The following is a 27,951-nucleotide window of genomic DNA, read 5'->3' on the forward strand; positions in this document are numbered from 1 at the left end:
GCGCTAGAAGCATATGTGTAAGACGCAGAGATGTACTTTGAACTCTGGGGGTTACATGACAGTAGAGTGTGGTACAGGTAATTGGTGCAGAAATCAGATGTTATAAGCGGTGGTGTCATACAAATTTTTACATAGAGCAGAAGTTCCATTTTCCCACATATGTTTTGAAATCACAGACATGTATTAGTGCATAGTCACAGGTAACTAGCACACAGAAAGAGTGTCTACAATAAGATTTCAGACTGTGAGGGCCTCTCTGGGTGACAAGGAGAATCAATGTATCTATACTCCAAACCACACAGCCATACTTATATGGTTATTGGACAAGCTTGCATACCTCCTAAGTGTCCCTATATAGGAGGGATAGCTCCTAATTTGGGCCCAAATGTCTCTGTTCCTCTTTTCTATCCTCTTTTCTAGGAGATCTATATTGTTGTTGTGTCTGAGTATAAAACAGAGGTCCACAGCAATAATACTCACAGTAATGTGTCTCTAAACTACACTTAAATATGTTTAGAAATCAGTCTGTGTAAATAGATAGATACTTTACATTGTTCTTGTTAGAAGTTCCATTTTAGTTGTATAAATTATTAGTAAGTCAGTAAGTCACCTGAATTACTAGTAAGTCAGTAAGTCACCTCACCTAGAATGTCACCTCAAAGTTCTCAGAACAGTCAAACCTCTGGCCACACTCCTATTCACATGACTAGAATTAAAGCGGCACTGTCATGCCGGGCTTACCTTTCCCCGATCGCTTCCTCTTCTCTTCCTCTGTCAGGGGCACTTTATTAGAATAGTGGGGGGTCTTTTTTACAACAGTAAGCAGCCACTGGCTGCACACTGTTTAGTAAACATGCCCCTACTCGCGGTATAGAGAGTAGGGGCAGAAGGGAAATTGTAATCTCCCTTAGTTACTAATACTAAGTAATTTTTTTAAATCAGGGAGCTATTTACTAAGTGGCTGCAAGATGCAGCTGCGGCACACATAGGTTTGGAATTTCATTAATTCAAATGAAATTCTAAACCAAATAGAAAGTATCAAATTGCGTCCTAACACCATTGGACAAACTGTTCTCATTCTGTTAGGACGAAATTTGGTAGTTTCGCCAGCGTTCGAATACCGAATGAAAAAGCAGGAGGAAGGTGAGCATTGTGGAAAAATTGCTTTGACCACAGGAAATGGAGCAGACGTGGCTCCTCCTCTGGGTCAAAGCTAGTCATGCGTAGGAAAAATACATGAGACAGAATAGTCCCTACTTTGACTTATGTTTTAAAGAAAACTAGATCAGTTAGGAAGAAAAGAAGAACAGATCCTGAGAGAGGAAGAGAAGAGGTAGCGATTGGGGAAAGGTAAGTTTGGTATGACCATGCTGCTTTAAAGTGTCCTTTTTTTGCCCATTTGAAATGTTTGGAGGTATGGACCTGTGCCTGGTTTGTATCTAATGAATTAAATTCTTGGCTAACCAATTGTACAGAGTCTGTTTTATATCTGTTTGAGCATACATGCAAAGATTCCTCTCTAATAATGGAGGCTGCAGTTTAATGTCACCATAGAATGGTTCATTCCAGCAATTTAGCACCTTGGGCAAAAAGCCCAGGTTAATGATGACCAAATTCTTTGTACTTTTCTACTAGACTACAGGGTAAAGGCCTTGTTAAGATTGGTAAGTGGGAGGAAGCCTCATAATTAAAACATGTAAATAATTGCAGAGTGAGATATGAAGAAGACTAGGGACGTAGAAGCAGACAAAGAAGCTCAAGGACAGAAAAAAAGAGGGCTTGCGATAGAGCTTGAGTAACAGACAATTAGAGAGGTTGCTGGCAACTGACATGGAGAGGGAGAAAAAATATAACTAGTGGCATGAGGTTAGAGACACCCTATACCATAAGGAGAGAGGGAGCATGCCACATTTGGAGGAGAAATAGTTAAGTGACATATTGAGCAAGTCAAATGGGGATGGCAGAGAACATGCATTAATATCATACGGGAATATCGTGCAATTGACAACAGAAGACAAGAGACATGGAGCAAGTGAAATGCGAAGAAGATGTCTATTGACATGGAGGGAGTTTCAGAGATCAGCAACTTGTGTGCGAAGAGCAGTGTGACAATCACATACTTTTTGTATTCATTTTTTCATGCTGTGCAGATGAAGATCTTGTTTAGATTCTAATTGAGTGATGTTTTTTTAACATTATATAAGGGAATAAAAGAAGGTGCTAATATGGCAGTAGTTGCAAAATAGCTGAAATTGGTGATTGTATGTAAAAAAAAATATGGTAATATATGTCTATTTTTTTCTTTTTAATACTCTACCAAGAAACTTTCCGATGAGTGCCAAGATCGCCGATCCTGTCATTTCTCTGTCAACAGCAGGATTTTTGGATCAGACCCCTGTCCTGGCACAAGCAAATACCTGCTGGTGTCATACAAGTGTAAACCACGTAAGTTTGATTGATTTTCACGTGGTTGTGTGTTTTTGTTCTGGAGGATTGCACATTCAGTGTGTTAGCAATTTTTACATAAAAATACTGTTTCTAAATATCACTTTGAGTCACACAGCTACATTTTATTATAGTTTTATACTTCTCATCATACATTCCATCATTCTTCCCTACTTTAATACCCGTTGTTATTGTTCTTTCTTGACATGCGCATAGTCGACCTTTTGGGGCTACACCTACGGGCTCCAACCTACCAAATACCAAATTCAACCATGTAAACATTGTTAACCAACCATGCTTCCACCTAGCAAAACTACCTAGCCTCCAATATCTTCCGCCAATATCTTCACTAACCCCCGTCACCGTGGCCCAACGGGAGAAACAAAACCAATCCAAAATAAAGGGAGGGAGGGTGGGACAACAACAGGTAAGTGTGATTACTTAAAATGGCTCCTGATCTAAGATGCCAGTTATTAATATCTGGCATCCTGTTAATGGCCACACCCCTTGTGACCACCTGACCATAACTCCCCTTTCCACATATGCCCGCCTCCTAGCTCTGTCAAGGCCCACTCCCCTTAGCTGCGCTGTTCCATGGGCTACATGACATGCGCATAGTCGACCTTTTGGGCATATGTTCCAAAACTTTACCTTACACCCGCCAATAAGACACGGACACAGATTCAAAGTGGAGAAAACTTTTGCCACGGATTTATTAAATATAATAAATATATAAATAATAATTTGGGTCATTGCCAAACATTCCCAAGATCACATAATCTGTACTTTACCCCAATTATTAACAGTACTAGACCCACCGGCAATGACCCCTAACATATAATACAATAACATATAACCATACATAATTTACATAACCAACATGGCCACAACAGGCCTCATACCAATTGATTTTTGTGGTAGGGGCATACCGAGACACCCCTACCCCACCAGGTTGAGAACCACCTCCGGGTTCCAACCTCCAAATTTAGATAGTAGGGGCATACCGCCGACACCCCTACCCCACCAGGCTGAGAACCACCTACGGGTTCCAACCTACCAATTTTGCTTGCACGGGCATACCGAGACACCCACTACACCACCAGGTTGAGAACCACCTACGGGCTCCAACCTACCAGAAAACAACGCACGCTGCAGGCCTTCTTGAACCTAAGTTAAGAAACTCATTACCGACATCGGAAAGGTGCAGCCCATCATACCTATACTAACCATGGAGCCTAGCTTCCAGATCTATTTGTCGCACAACCACTCCCCCTATACGTCTCACAAAAATGGACAACCGCTTATTAACTTGTCCCCTGCTCCCAGACACTGCCATCAGATCCCTAGCGCGACGCCCAAGGAACCGGGGCACCCATTCCAACCAAATCGAGATTACACCTGGCACCCGAGCCCTCAATCCGTCTAAATCCTGTTACCTACGGTGCACTAGCTCCCTCTGGGGTACCCCCCCAAAATCATTACCACCTGCATAAAGCAGCAGAAAATCTTGTAACTGCCCTGCACCTAAACGCCTCCAAAGTTCTGAGCAGACTTCCGTCCAACAAAAATCCCTATAGCCAAACCACAATAACTTGACCACGCGCTGTGGAAAGCCCAGCTGTCCTTCTTGGGGTCGAACTGCTGCTCTCTTGTGCGCCCAATGGATGAATGAGTTGCCCACCAACCAGGCGACCCAACCTATGGAAGAAAAGAAACAGGTTAACCACATGTAACCACAACCCGTAAGCGTAACTGTACCATTTACATGCAACATTGTTTTTTAATTTCATTTTTTTTTTTTTAATACGGTCTAACCTTACATATGACCGGAACCGGACGGACTCCCACCGTCCAATCCGCTTAACCAACTCGTCACCAAGGCCCAAGCTGGCTGCTTCTGCAGCAGCCCCAATTCTGAGCGACTGTGTACCAAACTGCCGAGGACCCAACCCCTACTGTAAACCCTGAAAACTGGTACTCCGATAATGACGAGAGTCTCATGAGTGAGAAGGGAGCCCGTCCCCCTTGGGCGGGCCCGCACATATGCAGTTGCACAGGCAACCGGACACACTGACGACCCCGGAAACTCATAAAGTGTGACCAAGCACCCCGTACAAAAGATCTTTTTTTTTTTTTTTTTGAGCGCCTTAAACTCGCGATTAATGCGATCCTGCCGCACGTTAACATCCTCCACCTGGATTCTTCCACTACCCGCTGGACAACCACTCACTAAATCACTTACCCGGAATGCCCCAAAGAACGCTAAAGCAAACACAAGCGAGACTAAAAGTACTTCATTGCGAGAGCAACAGGGGCCCGGGAGCACCCCTACCAGCTGCCGCAGAATCCCCATCGATACCGGCCTCCTGGGATCAGGCGTCCTCTGACAGCTTGGCGGATAACGAAACTCTTATTAATATCCTGCCTGCCACTCAACTTAAACAGAAACGCCAAGGCAGCCATGTGCCTAACCACCATGAGATGAGAGGCCCCAGCAGCAAACAACCTGTGTAAATACCACAATAGTGTATTCACACGTACCGCAGCGGAATGATGGCCACCCGCGTATCCGCACACCTCCTCCCACTCCCACCTGACCTTAACATATGCCTTCCAAGTACTCGGGGCTAACGATTCCTTGATTAGGCGTCCAAACAGGTGGTCCCTAGCTGCCACATGTCATCTGGACAGACCAGACCCTCCAACTGAGCCCCCGGCGCCGCCGCGGGGAATTTCTTCCACTGCAACGAGACGGCGCATCAGCGACAACATTCAAGAAACCGGGCCCATGACGTGCCCTAAAAACAATGTTAAAATTGCATGCAAAACAACCCAAAATGCAGCAACAAGCGAATAACCGGAGTAGACAAGGCCAACAAATGAGTAACCGTGGACACGACCGCCATGTCGTCTGAAAGAAAGCTCACATTAGTATCCCGTAACCTAGGACCTCATAGCGCCAACGCAACTACCAAGGGAGACGATTCCAAAATTCCAGATTACGAATTATAGGGTCCACCTTCCACTCCTCCAGACACGGTCCCGCAAAATACGCTCCAAACCCCACACTCCCCGAGGCATCTGTAAAAAGTTCCAATTCCTTAGCTTGACCCGTGGGCCCCCGGAAGAGACCCTGCAAATAAAGTCCCTAAGGAACACATCCCGCACTTCCAAATCCTCCCACATCGGGATCGTAACCCCAATAATGATGAGAGGAACTAACCCCACATGTCGCCTTTGCTAACAACCTATTGAAAAACCCGCCCCACTGGCACAATGCTACAAGCAAAGTTCTAACGCCCGATCGATGATTGCATCGATCTCGACGTTACCTTACGCGCTGCCCCAGCCTCCCGGACAGCCTGACGTAATGCCACCAATTTGTCTACCGGCAATTGACATTCCCCTGCCATCCAATCTATTTCCACCCAAGAAACTGAGACATGAGGTCGGGACCCCAAACACTTGAGCGACCCATTCCAGAGTTCGCAACCATAAGCGGCAATCCTCCGAACCGGCGGGACCGACACGGAGGAAGTCATCCAGATAATGAACTATAAACTTGCTACCCGACTCCACCTTAACTATTCCTACCAAGAAAGTACTAAACTTCTCAATATACACACATGAGATGGAACGTCCCATGGGCAAACAAAGGTCAATGAAGAGCTCCCCGTCAACCCAACAACCCAAAAGGTGACAACAGTCCGGATGTATGGGTAACAGACAGACAGACGAATATCTGGCATCCTGTTAATGGCCACACCCCTTGTGACCACCTGACCATAACTCCCCTTTCCACATATGCCCACCTCCTAGCTCTGTCAAGGCCCACTCCCCTTAGCTGCGCTGTTCCATGGGCTACAATCTGCTCTTCTCAAAATATTATACTTAACACTTTGAGCTCTAAATGTATATGTTGCATTATTCATTCATTTTCTGCTCTTCTTAAAATGCTGTTGTCATAATCTTGATTACTCTATCAAAATCTACACAGCTCTCATTGAATAAGAATCAATAGACCCACTATTAACATGTGCAATTTATTTTATGAAAGGCAAATCATCAATACATTTTTCAGAAAATATATACAGCAATAATGTACCCTTGTGGCCCAGTTTAACCTTGGGAATACTAGGTTGGAATCTGAGTCCCCAGGGACATGTACTGTATTTTGTTCTCTATAGTGTAGCGGTACTTACCTTATCCGGGGGCCGGACGCGGTCCTCTCTTCAAGCCGCGCGCGGTCCTGCGGCTGCACGAGCCGCGCGCGGCTCGTCCGACTGTTCAGACAGGAAGGCGGGCAGTGACCGCGGGAAGCGGTCACGTGTCCCGCCTGCAGCTAAGAGCGCGCCGCGAATCTCGGGCGCGCTCTTAAAGAGACAGTGGGAGCCTAAATTGCAAAAAGGCCCCCATTGGCTCCTGTCATGCCAATCACCCCATACACTTACCTGTTGGGGGAGTGGAAGTGACAGGAGCCAATCACATTAGTTTGAAGGCTACTTATACTTACCCTTTTCCCTTAGTTCCTTGCCCTATCGTGGTTTCTGCTACAGTTCCCTTTAGTGCTTGTTGTGTTCAGTTGTGTTTCTCCGTATTTGACCTTGGCTTTGTATTCTGACTTCGTTTTCGCTTTATCCTATTCTGTACTGTTTGCCGGCTTGCTGATTCCTGTGTACCAGTCCCCGGCTAGTTTTCGTTTACGCTGTCTCTTTGTGCCCTTGACCTCGGATCGTTCCTGACTCTATCTTATCCTATTACGTCGAGTCCGGCCACTCTAAGGTCCGGTAGACGTATCTCTCCTCTGTACTGTCTTCTGTTAGGCTGGATCCTGCGTGTAGGGGTATATACTCGTTACATTACGATAGGGCCATGGACCCCGCAGATTTAGCTCAACAGATGGCGACCCATGAGGCTAGATTTGTAGAGCAGGATCACCGTATGGATCAAATAGCTCAGGCTCTCCAGACGCTCTTAGCTAGAACCATTCCAGCAACCGCACCTAACCCTCCTGCACCCCTGCTTCCTGAAGTATCGACTATGCCTAACGCTACAGCACATTTAACGCCTCCTCCTAGGTATGGAGGGGATTCTAAGACATGCAGAGGGTTCATTAACCAAATAGAGTTTCATTTTGAAATGTATCCACGTTCATTTCCCACAGAGAGGTCTAAAGTTGGGTTCTTTATTCACCAACTTACCGACAAAGCACTTGAATGGGCAAACCCTATTTGGGAGGCTAATGGACCTATGGTGCATAACTTTCACAGTTTCCTAACAGCTTTTCGCAGAACTTTTGATACTATGAAAAGGTCTAAGAATGCCGCTAGAGCATTAATGAGGGTTAAACAGGGTTCTAGGTCTGTGGCTGATTACGCTATACAGTTTCGTACCCTTGCCTCACAGGTCGATTGGACCAATAATGGGTTAACCACGGCCTTCATGGAAGGTTTATCAGACTCTATATTGGATGAGGTAGCAGCTAAGGAGCTTCCTATTGCCTTAGAGGACCTTATTGACTACCTCATCGATATAGATAACAGGATTCGTGACAGGCTCTATACTAAGAACAGGAATAGACGTTTTGTTACACCTATTCAACCCAGAGTTAATATACCAGAGAGTGTTAAAGTATCTGAAGAGGAACCTATGCAATTAGGGGTTGCCAAACTCTCAGATACTGAGAAATTACATAGGAGAAGGGAGGGACTCTGCCTATATTGTGGTAAGAGAGACCATATGGTAAAGGAGTGTCCTCTGCTCCCGGAAAACTCTCGCACCTAAGACCTTATAGGGGACTGGCCTTGGGTGTGATTTCTAAGTCTCCTACATTGCCTCCTAACCGACTGCTTCTCCCTGTTTCTTTACATATGGGAGAGAGTTGTATAGTTGAAAACATAGACGCCCTGGTTGATTCTGGGGCAGCCGAGAACTTTATAGACTCTGGTTTTGTAAAGAGAAACAATATTCCCATCAGAGAGAAGGAGATACCCTTGGCCGTTGAGGCCATAGATGGTAGACCTTTGATATCTCCTGTTGTTACTCACGAGACTGCACCGCTACACATGTACACAGGGGTTCTACACTATGAAACCATTCGGTTCCAGGTCATCACCTCTCCCTCTTCACAGTTGGTGTTAGGGTATCCATGGTTACGTGCCCACAATCCCATTTTTGACTGGGAGACAGGGCAGATAAAATCATGGAGTGAAGCCTGCCATGAGTCATGTACTATTGAAGTCACGCCTGTGAATTCTATTAACGTTCCTACTGTTCCTCCTTTATCTACGACAATACCCTCTCAGTATTTAACTTTAAAGACTGTCTTTGATAAAAGAGAGGCTGACAAATTACCGCCTCACAGACCCTACGATTGTGCTATTGATTTGTTGCCTGGTACTATACCTCCTAAGGGCAGGGTGTACCCCCTATCGGTTCAAGAAAACCGTGTCATGGAGGAGTACATTAAAGAGTCATTAGACAAGGGATTTATTAGAAGATCCTCCTCTCCGGCTGGAGCGGGGTTCTTCTTTGTATCAAAGAAAGAAGGTGATTTAAGACCTTGCATTGATTATAGAGGTCTTAACAAGATCACCATCAAAAATGCTTACCCTATACCTCTAATAACAGAATTGTTTGACAGGCTCAAACATGCTACGGTATTCACCAAATTAGATCTTAGAGGAGCATACAATTTGATACGTATTAAAAAGGACCACGAATGGAAGACAGCCTTTAACACTCGGTCAGGTCATTATGAGTATACCGTCATGCCATTTGGGCTTTGCAATGCCCCAGCAGTGTTCCAAGAATTTATTAATGATGTCTTAAGGGACTTTATTCACTCATTTGTTATTGTGTACTTGGATGACATTTTAATATATTCTACTGACATTCACGCTCATCACAGACATGTTACAACAGTTCTGAAGACCCTTCTTGCTAATGGTCTTTATTGCAAATTAGAAAAATGTCTATTCGACCAGTCCGAGGTCCAGTTTTTAGGGTATTTGATTTCCGCCGAGGGTTTTCGGATGGATCCCCAGAAGCTCGCTGCAGTCATAGAATGGCCTCTGCCGCAAGGTCTGAAAGCCATCCAGCGTTTTCTGGGTTTCTCTAATTATTATAGACGTTTTATCAAAGGTTTTTCGTCTATAGTAGCGCCTATTACTCGTATGACTAAAAAGGATGGCAATACACGTGTCTGGTCTACTGAGGCACTTCAGGCTTTTGACTTTCTTAAAACTACGTTCGCCTCTGCCCCTATTTTACAGCATCCTGTCCCCTCATTGCCATATATACTTGAGGTTGATGCTTCCGATATAGGGGTAGGTGCTGTCTTATCCCAAAGAGAGTCTCCTGACAAGCCATTGCATCCTTGTGGCTTCTTTTCTAAACAAATGTCCAAGGCAGAGAGGAATTATGATGTGGGTAATCGCGAACTCCTTGCTATCATTTTAGCACTCAAAGAATGGAGACATTTGCTAGAAGGAACTAAGGATCCTATTCTCATATTTACAGATCACAAGAACCTATCCTACCTTAGCGAAGCTAAAAGATTGTCTTCAAGGCAGGCTAGGTGGTCACTGTTCTTGTCTCATTTTAATTATATAATCACCTATAGGCCAGGTGACCGGAACACCAAAGCGGACGCTCTGTCCAGACAATTCGAGACTATTGACAAACAGGAGATTGATGTCACTCCTGTCATTCCCCCAGACAGGATAATAGCAACTACTATATTGTCTATTTCCTCGTCCCTCTTGCAGGCCATACAAGCGAAACAAGGCATGGCACCCAGCGAGAGGCCTAATGATAAATTGTTCGTTGACATTCCCGAGAGACGGGATATTCTGTCACTTTATCACGATACTAAGACTGCTGGACATCCTGGTATTTCCAAAACAGTGTCAGCCGTTTCTCGGTATTTCTGGTGGGATACCTTACGTAAGGATGTTACTGACTATATAAGTGCTTGTACTACTTGTGCATGTATGAAAACCTCTCGTAGAGTTCCTTGTGGGCTGTTGCATCCGTTGCCCGTTCCCGAGAGACCTTGGTCTAATCTATCAATGGATTTTATTGTTGAATTACCCCCTTCGAATGGTAACACGGTCATCCTAATGATAGTAGATCGGTTTTCCAAAATGGCTCACTTTGTGTCTCTTCGCAAGTTGCCCACTTCCAAGGAATTGGCTCTTATCTTCGCTAGAGAAGTGTTTCGATTACATGGTATTCCCTTATCTATTGTATCCGATAGGGGTAGCCAATTTATTTCCAGGTTCTGGAAAGCCTTTTGTTCGGAGATGGGTATTTCCCTCTCATTTTCTTCCGCTTACCATCCCCAGTCTAATGGAGCTGCTGAACGTGCCAACCAGTCTCTTGAGCAGTACCTCCGTTGTTTTGTGTCTCACCATCAGGACAATTGGTCTGACCTGCTTCCTTGGGCTGAATTTGCTCGGAATAATGCCACTCATGATTCTTCCGGCAAAAGCCCTTTTTACGTTGTCTATGGCCAGCATCCCGTTGTTCTTCCGGCTGCATTCTCCTCTCAGGGCATGCCAGTTCTGGATGAGCATTTGGCTGGTTTGCGTAGTACTTGGGAGCAGGTTCAGCGTTCTTTGGTGGACTCTGCTGCCCGCCAGAAGGCTCAGGCTGACAAGCATCGCAGAGCGGCTCCTTCCTATGTTGTGGGGGACAGGGTTTTGCTTTCCACACGGAATATTCGCCTCCGGGTGCCTTCTATGAAATTGGCTCCCCGCTTCATTGGTCCTTATCGCATTATACATAAGGTTAATCCCGTTTCTTATGCCTTGGGTCTGCCTAAGAATCTGCGTATACCCAATGTATTTCACACCTCTTTGTTGAAGCCTTACGTACGCAACCGCTATACCCGGCATACTCCCCCTCCCCCTCCTGTCTCTGTGGAGGGTCATGAGGAGTTCGAAGTATCTGCTGTTATTGACTCTCGTTTTCTTAGGGGTCGGCTTCAGTACTTGGTACATTGGAAGGGTTATGGGCCTGAGGAGCGCAGTTGGATTTCTGCGGATGCTATTCATGCTCCCCGCCTTGTACGTTCTTTCCATTCGCGTTTTCCTGCCAGGCCTGGTCCTGCCCGCCCGGAGGGCGTGTCCTCAGGGGGGGGTACTGTAGCGGTACTTACCTTATCCGGGGGCCGGACGCGGTCCTCTCTTCAAGCCGCGCGCGGTCCTGCGGCTGCACGAGCCGCGCGCGGCTCGTCCGACTGTTCAGACAGGAAGGCGGGCAGTGACCACGGGAAGCGGTCACGTGTCCCGCCTGCAGCTAAGAGCGCGCCGCGAATCTCGGGCGCGCTCTTAAAGAGACAGTGGGAGCCTAAATTGCAAAAAGGCCCCCATTGGCTCCTGTCATGCCAATCACCCCATACACTTACCTGTTGGGGGAGTGGAAGTGACAGGAGCCAATCACATTAGTTTGAAGGCTACTTATACTTACCCTTTTCCCTTAGTTCCTTGCCCTATCGTGGTTTCTGCTACAGTTCCCTTTAGTGCTTGTTGTGTTCAGTTGTGTTTCTCCGTATTTGACCTTGGCTTTGTATTCTGACTTCGTTTTCGCTTTATCCTATTCTGTACTGTTTGCCGGCTTGCTGATTCCTGTGTACCAGTCCCCGGCTAGTTTTCGTTTACGCTGTCTCTTTGTGCCCTTGACCTCGGATCGTTCCTGACTCTATCTTATCCTATTACGTCGAGTCCGGCCACTCTAAGGTCCGGTAGACGTATCTCTCCTCTGTACTGTCTTCTGTTAGGCTGGATCCTGCGTGTAGGGGTATATACTCGTTACATATAGTAAGCAATGTATTACAAACAATGTCGTATGTAACATTAGACACTTAAGCATGAAGGTGTTTTCCCCCCCACATTGAATACACTTCATATTGGCATATTGTGTTGCCCCACTGTTTTTCTTTTTAGTTTGTTTGTTTGTTTTTTTCTTTTCATGGGATGTTGTTCCTCAGTGCTCTGTCAATAATATAGGCCAGGGGAAGGCAACCCTCGTCACTGCATATGTTGTGGAATATATCTCCAAGAGAGGCCCAAAACCACATGCACTGAAACTCCTGTGATCTTGTATCTACATCTTGTGGAACCTTCAAGACATCTGTAGCGAAACTCCCATTTCTGCACTGGGTCCATGGGAACAGGAACTCTGGAACATGGCGCTGTGAAGTGAATAGCTCTATCCCTCCCCAGTAACTGCACGACACACAGTTCTGGAAGTACAACTGAGGTTTATTGTGCCACACTCAGCTTTTTATGCACAGACCCCCAGCATGGGATCTCCATACAAAACAACATAAACCCCTCCATGGAGTCCCTGTCAAGGAGATAATTGAGTCAAAGACCAGTAACTCAATTATGTCTCAGTTATAGGGGACCATTCATAAAATATACATAAAATATACAAAACAGACCCAAAATGCATTAAAACTACACAGGCACCCCACAAGTCTTATATCCCCGAATAGCCCAGATCTGTGTGCCCAAGTTGTCCAAATAGTGCTCAAATCTGAACTGAATCGTCATTTGGGTAAAGTTCTGAGCGGCCGGCAACGAGGTGGTAGCTCAAAACAGTTCCAGGGAAAAAGAGGCACAGTTCCTGTGTGAACACTGACGAAGGCTCCCCATGGCTCTTAGGGAATGAATGCTCCCACCAGTTGGTAGTATATTCCTGCTGAACAGCGTCCTCCTGACTCATCAGTGAGTAGAGCAGGCAGTTGTACAGTTTCCCGGGGATTCGCGGGATCGCGTATCCGACTTGAGTTCCATACACTCGACAACCATGTACCAATGCCTGCGTTTGGGAGAAAAATGGCTGCCATTCACTAGAGCATGTGCGTTCGGTTATACGAATGGCGGCCACCCAGAGAAAGCAATTGAGCTAATTACTTCTTTGAAGTTAACAAGCCAGGGGGTGGTCAGTGTTCACGGGGTATAAAAAGGGGAACACACGTCTTCATACGGGAAACAAACAATGGGGTACGGACAACCCAATGGAGCAGGAACAAGTCTGCTACAACATCCGATTAGATTTCAGATGGATATATTGAAACCAAACTCATTACTTATACATAAACTCAAAGACTCTTGCTAGCCACAAGACACAGGAAAGGCTCTCATCCTTGACAGCTGCCATCAGTTTATTGAGCATTTTCAATCATCCTATGTGATGATTGAATTTGTAACTGTTCCACCGGTGTTCCTGTTAGTAGCACTCCCAGTACCAGGGGCAGAGGACACTAAATATTCTTCCGGTCCAGCACTCCTTGAATGAGTTAGATTGTTGTCATGATAACCTGGCAGCAGTGCTCTGATCCAGTCTCCAAACGCTAGGACCACAAAGGAGAGCTTACAGTGGTCTGCTCTCTGCAGTATATTTATTGTAATTTCATATATTGCCTAGCAGGGCTGGACTGGGAAAAGAATTCAGCCCGGGCATTTTTTATTCACAGCGGCCCACTGAAAAGAGGGCGGGGCCACATAGGGTGTGTTTTGTCATCCCCAATGACAAGCACGCCCCATCTCAAAGTGTGCATGTTGGTTCAATGCTCTTCCAGGGCATGAGAAAAGGGTCCTGTATTTGTTCTGCACAGCACAAGCAAATTTAATAACATGCTTGCGTTGTGTTTGCTTGAAACTTGTCTCAGGGGTTTCCATAATTGGGATACTCACTGTATCCCATTTATGGAGACACTATGTGTTTGCTTACATGGAATCTAGTGTGTGCATAGGAGATCCAGAGTGTGTAGGTCTTGCAACGTCTGTGTGTAGGAGATCTAGTGTGTGTTTGAAAGACCCAGAGTGTGTCTAGGAGATCTAGTGAGTGTGTGTGTGTGTGTGTGTGTGTGTATATGTGTGTGTGTTTGTGTGTAGAGGATTCAGAGTGCATATAGAGATCTAGTGTGTGTATATCTGTAGATGATCCAGAGTTGGGTAAGGAATCTAGTGTTTGTCTGTAATTTAATGTGTTTAGGGATGCAGTATGTGTGTGTGAGGGGTTCTGTAGTATATATACATATATGTTTGGAAGTATTGTGTGCGTGTGTGTGTGTGTGTGTGGCGCAGCGTGTTTGGGGGCTGCTGTGTGTATGTGTGAGGTGTGCAGTGTATGTGTGAAGGGTGTATTTGCACTTGTGAGGAGTATAGTGTGTGTGTGTGAGGGTGCTGTGTGTGTGTGTGTGTGGGGTGCAGTATGTGTGTGTGAGGGTGCTGTGTGTGTGAGGTGTCCACAGTGTGTGTGAGGGTGCTGTGTGTGTGTGTGCTGTGTGTGTTAGGATGCTGTGTGAGGGTGATGTGTGTGTGTGTTAGGGTGCTGTCCGAGGGTGATGTGTGTGTGTGTGTGTGTTAGGGTGCTGTGTGAGGGTTCTGTGTGTGAGCGAGGGTGCTGTGAGTTAGGGTGCTGTGCATTAGGGTGATGTGTGTGTTAGGGTGATGTGAGTAAGGGTGCTGTGTGTGTTAGGGTGCTCTGTGTGTTAAGGTGCTGTGTGAGGGTGATGTGTGTGCTGTGGGTGCTGTGTGTGTGTGTTAGGGTGATGTGTGTGAGTGAGGGTGCTGTGTGTGTTAAGGTGCTGTGTGAGGGTGATGTGTGTGTGTTAGGGTGATGTGTGTTAGGGTGCTGTGTGTGTGTGTTAGGGTGCTGTGTAAGGGTGCTGTGTGTGTGTGATAGGGTGCTGTGTGTGTGTTACGGTGCTGTGTGAGGGTGATGTGTGTGTTAGGCTGTTGTGTGTGTGTTAGGGTGATGTGTGTGAGTGAGGGTGCTGTGTGTGTTAAGGTGCTATGTGAGGGTGATGTATGTGTGTTAGGGTGCTGTGTGTTAGGGTGCTCTGTGTGTGTGTTAGGGTGCTGTGTGAGGATGCTGCGTGTGTGTGTGTGAGGGTGCTGTGTGTGTGTGTTACGGTGCTGTGTAAGGATGGTGTGTGTGTGTGTGTTTGTTAGGATGCTGTGTAAGGGTGATGTGTGTGTGTGTGTGTGTGTTAGGGTGCTGTGTGAGGGTGATGTGTGTATGTGTTAGGGTGCTGTGTGAGGGTGATGTGTGTGTTTGTAAGGATTGTGTGTTGGGGTAAGCAGGTAAATGGCAAGATTGAAGTATTTTTTTATAATTAAAAAAACCCCAGAAATTATACCTCCCCCCACTTCTTACCTGTAGACTAGAAGGGGGGGGGGTCATGCTGCTGCCATCCCTGGTGGTCCTAGTGGTAAGTGAACTCTAGCCTGTGGGGCTAGAGTTCACTCTCACAAGACGCGTACTGTTGCCATGACAACGGTCCAGATCTTGCGAGAGAAACCCGGCGGAGCTGCAAGTTAGAGCTCCTCCGGGTTCTTCTCCCTGCCCCCCCTTTCCCCACCGCCGGGGGCCGCATTTAACTACATGTGGGCCGGTGAGCAAGATCTTCGATCTCTCCACCGGCCCTTCATGGAGTACAGCGGGGCAGGGAATTGAGCAGTTTGACTGCACAGCCATCTAAACACCAAAATCACTTTATTAACATATATAAACACACACTTTCACACATAAATAGATACACGCTAGCAAATATACATGGGCACATACTATCACAAGTACATAGGCACATGCAAGCACAGATACACAGACACACTAGCATATATACTTATATACATACTAACAAATAAACATAGATATATGTAAACATTCATAGACACACACTAACACACATATAGATAAACACCGTCACAGATACATTCATATACACATACTAACACACATGCATAGGGACGTAAAATTTGTAATTTTCTTGTAAGTGTACACGCATATCAGTAGTTAGATATAACCTCATAGGAAATGAAACCCAGATTGCTTGGATTATGGAATGTGCAAATGGCAGGAGGCAGTCAACCATGTGATCATGACAATAAAAAAAGAAAGAGAGAAAACATTGTGGTGGGGAATCAAAATTCATATTTCCCTTGGTCCCTAAGGGAGTTGGTAAAACCTCTGCAAGGAACAATGGTACAGTATAGAGCAGTGGTTCCCAAACCAGTCACCAAGACTCCACTACCAGTCTAGGATTTAGGGATTACCCATGTGTGTCTAAGGTGTTTTTAGAAGAAAGAAAAAAACTCCTTAGACAAAAATGGGTAATCCTAAGCTTGGGAAGTGATTCAGCTCTTCCTCTCCCAAAGAAGCTACCGACCAATCAGAGAGCCACTGATTTTAAGGGAACCAAGTCCCAATGTAGCATTGGTGGTTGTTCAAGGCAGCAAGTATGAGCTCTTCACATGAGTTGATTTTTTCCACTCTAAGAATCCAGTCTGCTTTCTCAGCATCAGTAGACAGGAAGATCGTAGGGCTATTGGTGGACTTTGCGAAATAGCAAGTTCAATACTTTCAAAGTGTTGTCCTTCCCCTTTTAACCCCACCTCATCTGGGTGAACCAGTGAGAATATACAGATTAGTATCTAATGTCTTCGCCAACAACTTTAAAACTAAATTCAGAAGAGAGATGGGTCAAAGCCTTGTTTGGAATGAGAGTGATATGACTGTGAAACATCTGGGGGGGGGCAAGGCAGAGTAATCCAGGATAGAATTGACCTACCTGAAGTGTCACACCCACCTGGGGTTTTGCAGTGGTAACAGAACCATATTGCAGTGGAACAGCACTTTACACCTTACAATCACGACGCTCAGGAGCACCTGGAAGTGGGTACAGGGTCCTAAAAGGTCTATGGTGGCACGGAGGCCTTTATTGGGAAGAAGCCAAGCAAGGTATCCAAGAAGGGGCAAATCAGAAGATGTAGTCAGACAATCCAGAGTCAGGTCAGGCAGCAGGCAAGAGTAGTAACCTTGATGGAGTGGTGCATATGGTTGTTGTAGGAGAATTCTGCTGTGGGAAGCAGAGATAGCTAATCATCCTGAAGATGCGTGGTGAAGCAGCGGAGGTATTGTTCTAAAGTTTGGTTAGTACGTTCCGTTTGACCGTTGGTCTAAGGATGATAGGCTGAAGATAAACAGCATTGCATTTTTAGGTGGAGGCAGAAGTGGGACCAGAAACGGGAGGTGAATTGAGAACCTTGGTCAGTGATGCTGGTTTGGGGCAATCCATATGGATGAAATATGTTCTGCAAGGAGGCGGTCTTGGTGGCAGATGGTAGTCCTATGGAGGGAATAAAGTGTGCCATCTTAGTGACCCATCAACTACTACCATAATGGTATTGTATTTATATGATAGTGGTAGATCCACGATAAAGTCCATGGCTTTGTCAGTCCATGATCCTTGAGGAACTGGAGGAGGTTGTAGACGCCCTATAGGTTTTGTCCTTGGAGTCTTTGATCGGACACATACATCGCACGAGAGGGCATACTCCATGATGTCTGTTTTGACGGCTAATGTCTTTGAGCATTTGGGTAATTCCTCCATGGCCTGCTGACACAGTGTCATAAAACTGGCTAGTTACTTCCGACTGGAGTGAAGCTGGTACATATACCTGTTCGTCGTAGTACCACAATCCTTGTTTCTGGGTCACCAGAGGAACAGTAACCGGTGGTTGGACCGTTGAGTTGCATATACGATCTAGGAGTGAGACCTGTAATGCTAGGAATTGATGTGGGGGTAGAATGGTGTCTTGAGTTTGGTCCGTTGGGTCTGTCTTTTCATACATGTGTGACAGAGCATATTCCTTTTGATTTTTTGACCCAGGGTGGTAGGTGATCTGTAAGTTGAATCTGGAGAAGAACAAAGCTCAGCGGGCTTGGCGGGGACATAGTCTTTTGGCAGCATGAAGGTACTCTAAATGACGGTGGTCTGTATATACAGTTATAGATAAGGGGGCTCCTTCGAATAGATGGTGCCACTCTTCCAGAGTACCTTTAACCGCAAGAAGATCCCTTTTGCCTACATCGTAGTTCTTTTCTGCGGGCAAAGGTTTTCGAGAGTAACATGCCATGAGGTGTAGTCGGTCATCCTTCTCTCCTCTTTGGGACAGGATACCCCCAATGGCAATATTAGAGGCGTCTAATTCAAGAAAGAAAGCCTTTGTGGTGTCGGGTTGTACGAGGATAGGAGCTTGGGTAAATGGCCTTTTTAGTTTCTCGAAGGCTTCTTGGGCTTGGATGGTCCACGTGAACTGGTCATGTTTTTTAGTCAAGGCAGTTATGGGGGAGCATACTTGGGAAAAGCCTCTGATAAAGCGTCTATAAAAATTGGCGAATCCCAGGAAACGCTATATAGACTTCTTGTCTTTAGGTATGGGCCATTCCAGGATAGCTGTGATCTTACGAGGATCCATTTGTATCTGCCCATGGGTGATTATATATCCCAGGAATTCCACAGATTCTGTATCAAAAACACATTTCTCCAATTTAGCATACAGTCTGGGCTCAGGGAGATGGAGAAGCCCCTTTCTCATGTGTTCATTGTGTTCAGCAGGAGAAGAGGAGAAGACCAGGATGTCGTCTAGATATATTACAATGAAAGAATCTAGTATATCACGGAAGACGTCATCCAGGAAATGTTCGAATGTGGCCGGGGCGTTACAGAGTCCAAAGAGCATGACAAGGTTTTCAAAGTGCCCATACCGTGTTCGGAATGCTGTTTTCCACTCATCTCCTTTATGCATACGGACCAGGTTATATGCACCTCGTAGATCTAACTTTGTGCCTTCCTTAATCTATCTCAAGTATCAGAGGTAGAGGATATCAGTTCTTGATAGTGATATTACTTAAGGCATGGTAGTCTACGCACAGTCCTCCATCTTTCTTGCCAACAAAGAATATGCCTGCTCCTGCTGAGAATGTTGAAGATCTGATGAAACCTTTGGCTAGGCTTCCAGAAATATACTCCTCGGCGGCAAGAGGGAGAGATGGTACCGCCACAGACCTGGAAGAAGAGTCTTGGAGAGCGGCAAGCACTGCAGCTCCACCACTAAGGACGCCGCGAGTGCCCAGGAGCAGGTGAGTACACGGCAGTGCTGTGACATTAAGTTATTTGGGCCTAATGTATTGTAGAAGATTTTTAACATAAGGCTATCCTGTCCCTGGCTCTTCCCAGGCTTAGACGCTTTCAGGGCCGCTAGCCCGCCTCCGCGGATAGAGACCAATGGACATGTTGTTTCAGGTAGTCCATCACCTCCGCAGTAGGGGTCAGAGCTGCCATGTAGCTTCCATCAGGGGTGGTATTGTAGAGGGAAGTGTAGTAGTCTCTAAAGGCATCACGTTAGATGTGGAAGAAGAGTGTAGGTGGCTGTCTGATTAATTCTTACTGACATATGTTTTCTGCCTTCGGTCTCTGAAAACTCTAGCTAACATTTTACCTCTTTTTTTTGCCAAACTCATAAAAATACTTCCAGGCCAATCTGAGTCAACTGAACCCGAAAATTTAAGAGGGAATTCAGTTCCTAGCGAAGGGAGGTCAAGCGTAGGAAGTCGCCTTCAGCCAGGGTTCCTTTGTGAGCAGCTTCAAGAGTCGCTGTTTGGTTCAGCAGTGAGTGGACCCTCTCTTTGCATTGTTTTTTTATTGGCAGAGGTGATAAAGTGCCCATGAATCACACACTTGTGTGCCTCCCATATTTTCAAAGACGGAGTTTCGGGTGGTAAATTTTTCTGGAAGTATTGGGTAAGGCAAGCTTTTATGTCTACAAAAATAAGTCCTGCGCTCAAACTCCCACTACTACTGAGAGGTAGCAATGACCATCGTACATGTCAGCCCCAATACATACAATAAAAACCAAGGCAAACCTCTTAGGTGAGTCCTACACTAATAATTCACCTTGCTTCTTTCAGTTTAAGGTAAAAATCTCTATCTCAATCACCTCAAATCAATCTAAAGAAGCCTGGTGACCACATCCGGGTTGAGTGTGTCTGGAATCCTACTATTCCCCTGGTAGCTTTGGGTTGTTTTCCCTTGGTGAGGAATCTTGGCCAACTAGGGAACAGCGTCTGGAGTGTCTAATGTTGTGCGTTTGCGCTATTTTTAGTGCAGCTTCTGATTGCAGGGCTCAAAGCTAAAGATTCAGGCACCCGTCTCAGACCGATGCCAACCCACGCCCCACCCTGTATGTATTGTATGTAATAATGTGCAGTGTTTGTATTTAAGGTATATTATTCCTTAATTTATTCTCCAGTAGTACATGGTACACAAACATCACGTTTTACTAAAATGTAATTTTATTCTATTCTGCAGATCACCACAGGCTAAAAACAGTTTGTGAGAATGAGCAACTCAATCTTACTTGCAAGAATAACTCATTGCTCTCAATATACTCTGCTAGTTATGGGAGAACTTTACATAGGAAGATAGAGTGTGATTCAGAGAACAAAACAAATCCAGAATATGGTAAGTATTTTTTTTATAAAATCAGTAAGTAATTATATATATCAGCAATTTCTGTGATCAGATCTACCTTCCTGGACCTCATGATGTCTGTAGTATCACCAATCAGAAATAGGTGTAATATTTTGAAGTTTAGGATAGCCACTACATAGTTACAAAAGAGACAGTCATCCATCAAGTTTAGTCTTTCTCACATCAGTTTTTGCTTTTGATTCATGAAAAGGCATAAAACCCTCTCTCAAGCATTTTTTAAATTTTGCAAACAAACTAGGAAATACATTCCTTCTTGACCCAAGAATGGCAGTCAGATCTCTCCTAGGATCAAGAAGCAGTTACCCCATACATTAACAATTGAATATTATGTTTTTGCAAGTATTCCTCCAGTTGCTGTTTAAACATCTGCACAGACAATAATAAAACCACCTCTTCAGACAGAATTCCATATTCCATATACCAAAACTGCTTAATTAACCTAAAGTTGTTTTGTGACTATAGTGTCCCTTTAAGCTCATATGTTTCTAATTTCCAGGCAAAGAGTGTAGATACATTTAGAATATAGGAACCACATTTGCCTTCCTCCAATCCTCCGGTACAATTCCTGAAAGAAAAAAATCCTGAAATATTAAAAACAGAGGTTCACTTTTTCCACACTTACCTCCTTAAGTACTGGTGGGTGAATACCATCACGCCCTCAGGCTTTGTTTATATTATTCAATTTAGGTGCAATCGATCATGGCTATAAAGATTGTACCCAAACACAAAATTACCAGTGCTGTAAACAGTCAAAACCCTGTTTCCTCAACCATAACTTAAGCTATGCATTAACCTCACTAATCTCCCACTGCCTGGCAGAACATGGCATAGGTAATATCTCAGAAGATATATAAAACCACAAGGTTGTAAGTATATTAACCCATAGTGCTGCCATAACCAAGCTGATACTCTTTCATCAAAAGCGTACAATAATCTGGCAAAAGTATATTTTTCTTGTCCATATGGAATTCAGTATAAAATGATTTACTCGCATAAAAAAAAAAAGCTAAAAAATAAATAGATAACAAGATAACTTAAAAATGATCAAGTTGTCTGCTACATAAATTACACTTAGTATAATGGATTGAACTATGAACGCTGCAAGTAGTCCATGGCTAATATCCCAGGTTATTATTTGAAGCCTGAATATGTATATCCCTGGTGGGGATTGTACAAAATGTAAATGTAATATGGACTGACAGTGAGAAATAAATATACCCAATGGGATGAAATAACAGTAGGGCTGCGTCACATACAAGGGAGCGACTTATTAAATGAAACCGAAAAGATATAACTGGTATGTGAGCGCTCCAATTAATTATGCAGATCTACATAACAATCAAGATGAAAATATCAATAAACTTAAAAATGACCAATCTCGCCGAGATCACCACAATGACCACCATAAACCACAATTGAATGTACTGGGTGAGTCTTATCTGAATCAGAATACTCTACACATATATATAAGAGTATAACAAAATATCATTTATTGTATAATAAACCAATCATAAAAAATGAAACAACATCTCAAAACGTCCAGTATCAGATGTAATCGTGATGAATAGTAAGGGGCCCCTTATTCATATTCTTGTCGACAAAGGACTGATGTAAAAAATCAGAGATGTGCACATTAGCATAAAAACTATATGTGAACTCAAAAAAGTTCAAGCAGTAGGCTCCAGTCCAGTCCGTGAAAAAATATATAAGTGGATAAACGGATAGTGCCCAGACGACCAAGCCGTCTTACGGAGAGGGAGCTCAAACACCAGCCAAACACCCTGGTCAAGACTAAGAGGGAAGCGATAGGGATGGCCCCAAAGGTGAAAAATCACATCCAGATATGGAAAACTATGGGGATATCACTTCAGCAACTTACCCTATCCGTCCGACCATCGGGTGAGAAACTGGGAGCACATAAACTCCAAACCGTGAGGGCTACAGGAAAAAGGCCGTTCTCGCCAGGTCGCTTGCCGAAAATCAATGGCGGGTCGTAAAGGACGAATCGGCTGGGAAGTTCAAATCCGTCGGCGGTGTGGTGAGGTAGCAGACAGCACGTCTACGCGTTTCGTCCTAGCTGGAGGACTTTTTCAAGACAATGTCTGCTGTCTAAGAGCCGGGTTTATATACCCACTCTTAATTGATTCATAGAATGGTCATGATTGTTAATTGATTCATAGAATGGTCATGATTGTTAATTGATAAACTGAGATCATTACAGATCTAAAGTAAATGGTCATAATTGTTAATTGATAAACTGAGATCATTACAGATCTAAAATAAAATATGCTGCAAGTGGATAGAAAAACACAAAATATAATAAATAAAAACATATATCCTTATTAGGACAATCTCATATTATTAACATCGAAAAATTATATATATATAGACATAAAATAAAGATTAAAAATATATTTTTATTTTTACTTTTATTTTTACTAATAAAGTATTTCAATCTCAAGTTTAACAGAGATAATTAATCAATCTTGATTTGTGAGCCTTTTTTTAAAAATAATAATAATGATAATATAGTTCAATTGTTTTATAAAAATCTGTTATTTATATATATTAGATTAGGAACAAGAACATTAAAATAAATGTTGAGCACTATATTTTTGTATATATATTTATATGTATAATTAAGAAAAAGAACATTGGAAAAAAATGCTGAACACTCATATAGGATTCATATAAGTGTTAAAGAGACCATGGGGTCTAAGGTGAATCGTAATATATATGTGGTTCCCGATTCATCCTCTCCCACATATAGAGACAGTGAAAGATCTTTCACTCACAGGGACAAATAAGTATGTCTTCCAAATTTTAAATGTTACATTCCACTTCTTCATTTAACCCATTAGGAGTAAGTGTGTTGAGTCTAAAGATCCATTTAGTTTCTGCTGTAATTAAGGCTAATTTTCTATTGGGTATATTCTCTGCAATATGCTCGATGCCCATTACTAAAAGCTGTGAAGGGTTACTGTCATGGGCCATTTGGAAGTGTCTGGCTACTGGAGATTTTTTATCACGGTTGCTGATGGCTCGTCTGTGTTCCCTGAACCTGGCTTTTAATGGTCTCGAAGTCTGACCTACATATAGCAAGTCACAAGTACATATCAACAGATATACCACAAATGAGGTATTGCACGAGATTCTAGTGGTTGTATGGAAGTTCTCATCTTTAGAGGAAGGGGGAAAATTCTTTTTTCCGTGACATATGTGTTGGCAGGTTAAGCATCGGGTGGCACCACATTTGAAATTTCCTGCTTCACATAATATCGATGTTTGATTAGTTTTTGCAGTCGGAAATTTGGAAGGGGCCAATAGGTTCTTTAGATTCCTATTTTTACGGAATGTTACTCTGGGTACTTCAGGGATACTGAAACGAAGCCATGGATCCAACCGCAGAATAGACCAATGATTGTTTAGGATATGAATGATCTGGTTGTACGCCCTATTGTACGTTGTCGAGAAGATGGGACCTTTATTCTGACCCACCTCTCTAGTACTGATGTGAAAGTCTATCCTCGGTTTAGGTCTCCTTATTATCGGATGATTCTCCAATAGAGATAGAATCTCCCTATGTTTGACTGAGGGGGAAGGTGATGAAATCAGTATATCAGCTGCAAACCCAGGGATAATTTTAGAGTTCTTTCCGTCCATTCCAATTTTACGCTGGTTGATAAGGGAATCTCTATTGAGCCCTCTAGCCTTCTGGTACGCCCGACCAATGATGCTAGGGTCATAATTCTTATCCAGAAATCGCTGGCAAAGGTCCAACGACTCCTCTTCAAAATTCTCCAAAAAGGAACAATTGCGTCGGAGCCTGGTGAACTGGCTAAACGGGATATTATTAATCCACGTAGGATGATGACCACTCGTGGAGTGTAAAAAACCATTGACATCCACCTGTTTTTTATATGTTCTGGTGTGGACATAACCAGGTTTCCCACTCAGGATTAAATCCAGAAATTCAATAGTAGATCTATTTTTGTTGCTCGTGAAGGAGAGCCCCCACTCGTTGTTATTGAGACTTTGAACGAACTCCTCAGCTTCATTTAGATCACCTTCCCAAATGATCAGGATGTCATCAATGAAGCGTTTGTAGAATTTCAGGTGCCTCTTCCAGATAGGGTTATGGTAGATGTTGGAATGCTCCCATAAACCCATAAAGATGTTGGCGTATGCTGGGGCAAAGCTCGCCCCCATTGCTGTCCCTTTCTTCTGTAAATAAAATTGCCCATTGAAACTAAAATAGTTGTGGGTTAAAATGAAGGATATACTTTCAACAATGGCTTCCACTTGAAATCGTGGAAGAAGGGGGTCTTCCAAAAGGAAATGTTTGACCGCTTTCAAACCTAACTGGTGGTCAATGTTGGAGTATAAGGCCGCCACGTCAATCGTTAGCCAGCAGAAGTTCTCCTGCCACACAACCTCCTGCATCAGAGACAACACGTGTCCTGTATCTTTAATGTAGGAGGGGAGGTGAATCATAATTTTTTGAAGGTGAGTGTCTACCCATTTTGAGAGTGGTGCAGTCAGAGAACCAATAGATGAAATGATGGGTCTCCCCGGCGGGTTGGTGAGAGATTTATGAATCTTGGGGAGAAAATAAAAAATGGGGATATTGCCTTCACCAGAGAGGAGGAAACCTTTCTCCATTTTGTCAATAACCTTCATGTCAAACATCTTATTTACCCAAATCCGTAATTCTTTGGTAAAGCGAGTTGAGGGGTTGAAGGTAAGAACTTGATAGTATTCTTGATCTCCAAGAATTCGATTGGCTTCACCCAAGTAATCCTCTCTATTGAGAAGGACAATCCCTCCTCCCTTGTCTGCTCCCTTTATGATGATGTTATTATCCTTTTTAAGGCCCTTTAGGGCTGACATTTCGAGATTAGTAAGATTGTGTTCCAATTTACGATCTTTCTGTTGCTTCTCAAGATCCAGGACCAGGTGTTTAAAATCCTTCATAACCAATTCATAGAAGATAGGAATGAACCCTCCTTTGTCGGCTAGAGGATAGTATGTAGAACGAGTTTTAAGTCCTGTAGATACACTAGCCTCCAACACCTCCAGGGCATCAACTTCCCCAAGGGCTTCAGTTTGATCATTTAGTAGGCTCATCAGGTTCTTCAGAATGATTTTATCTTGTGGATCATTTAGAAAGAACGAAGCCGTGTGAACGCTATTGGCATCCTTGATATTAAACGACCTGGTTAAGGTTAATTTTCTAATAAATTGGTTAAGATCTCGAAATAGATCTAGGATATCCGGATTCCTAAATGGAGCAAAACTCAGACCCTTGTTAAGTAAGGAGATCTCAGGTGCGGTCAATACATGGGTGGATAGGTTGAAAATTCCAGTTATGGGAGGCATCTCATCTTGTTGGGGTTTGTTTCCCTTTCCTCTCGTTCCCCTGTGGGTGCATCTCTTTTCTTGCTCCCTATTTTGGAAAAAAGTGGGAACGTTTTGGGTCGATCCACAGGGCTCTCTTCTAAAAAATGAGCCTCAACTGGATTATCCCGGTGGAGAACTCTGGGGGGTTTGGGACGCGCTCCTAGTTCCTCATGCTTGGTCCGGGGACCTGACCCCTCCATGGAACCTCGGTCTGTGGTCTCCAATAAGGGGATAAAGTTGGGGTTGTCCTGTCTCCTCCATCGGTCACGATGAGGTGTATTGGCGGTATAATGAGTACCTTTCTCTTTCTGATAGTGATTATTTCTGGTACGGTGGTTCTGATTGAAGGAATTGTATGGTTTGGATTGGACAGCTTCAGCATAGGTCTTCGGGCTCCATTGGGGAGTCCTCTTGGATCCATAGGAGCGATTAGCATAGTTGGTACTCCTTTTTCCTTTAGTTGGCTGGAAATGGTCAGGGTATTGACTTCTAGAATCCTTCCTCGGAAAAGGAGTAGTTGTGTCCCTTTTCGATCTCAAGGTCTTTCTTTGCCAATTTCTGATGCAGCCACTTGCATAGTCCTTTAGGTCCCTTGTGTATTTGGTGTTCTTTTTGGTGACCAGGTCTTTCTCAAATCTAATAATCCTATTGTTCATAGTAGTATCCAACTCTGTTATTGAGTCGGGTTGGTCAGTGGTATTGATCTTTGAATGAATTATTTCGATCTCCTTTTCAGTCTTTTTCAATCTGTATTCTCTATACCTAACCAGAATTCTCATGAGTATCATAGAGCAGTTATCTAAGGCTACCAACCATTCATTTTCCAATTCAGAATGGTCCGTAAAAAAAGGTTTCTTGTCAAACCTCAGGCCTCTTGGGATCAGTTTTTGATCAAGGTATTTTTCTAACAATGCATGATCCCACCAATCCCTCATCTCAGTTTTTAGTTGTTTCTCTAACTCGAAAAAGAGGGATTTTAGGGAAGGTTCTGATATGTGGGAGGAAAAGTTCTCATCTTTATCTTTTTCTATTAATAAATTTAACCTTCTGCTATTCCTTTCTGTAAGGCTAAGGAGGGGCATAATCGTGACTGAGTAGAAATAAACTATTAAAATCTAAACAGGGGATGGAAAGGCTAATCGGTATACTCAATGTCAGACCAAAACGGCGCTCAGAACACAGAAAACAAAATGTAAATGTAATATGGACTGACAGTGAGAAATAAATATACCCAATGGGATGAAATAACAGTAGGGCTGCGTCACATACAAGGGAGCGACTTATTAAATGAAACCGAAAAGATATAACTGGTATGTGAGCGCTCCAATTAATTATGCAGATCTACATAACAATCAAGATGAAAATATCAATAAACTTAAAAATGACCAATCTCGCCGAGATCACCACAATGACCACCATAAACCACAATTGAATGTACTGGGTGAGTCTTATCTGAATCAGAATACTCTACACATATATATAAGAGTATAACAAAATATCATTTATTGTATAATAAACCAATCATAAAAAATGAAACAACATCTCAAAACGTCCAGTATCAGATGTAATCGTGATGAATAGTAAGGGGCCCCTTATTCATATTCTTGTCGACAAAGGACTGATGTAAAAAATCAGAGATGTGCACATTAGCATAAAAACTATATGTGAACTCAAAAAAGTTCAAGCAGTAGGCTCCAGTCCAGTCCGTGAAAAAATATATAAGTGGATAAACGGATAGTGCCCAGACGACC

At 43.8% G+C, this 27,951-nt stretch overlaps 1 protein-coding gene across 1 annotated transcript in view; it reads left to right on the forward strand.

Annotated features, from left to right (window-relative positions):
* The window catches only part of LOC134572925 (protein eva-1 homolog C-like), a 74,027-nt gene that overhangs the window by 25,287 nt on the left and 20,789 nt on the right, over positions 1-27,951 (forward strand). Inside the window, exons 3-4 of the mRNA XM_063432236.1 lie at positions 2,322-2,445; positions 20,618-20,770. Coding sequence (XP_063288306.1) covers positions 2,322-2,445; positions 20,618-20,770 — 277 coding nt within the window. The remainder of the gene's footprint in view (positions 1-2,321; positions 2,446-20,617; positions 20,771-27,951) is intronic.

This window comes from Pelobates fuscus, chromosome 9 (assembly GCF_036172605.1).
Source record: "Pelobates fuscus isolate aPelFus1 chromosome 9, aPelFus1.pri, whole genome shotgun sequence".
Lineage (NCBI taxonomy): Eukaryota > Metazoa > Chordata > Amphibia > Anura > Pelobatidae > Pelobates > Pelobates fuscus.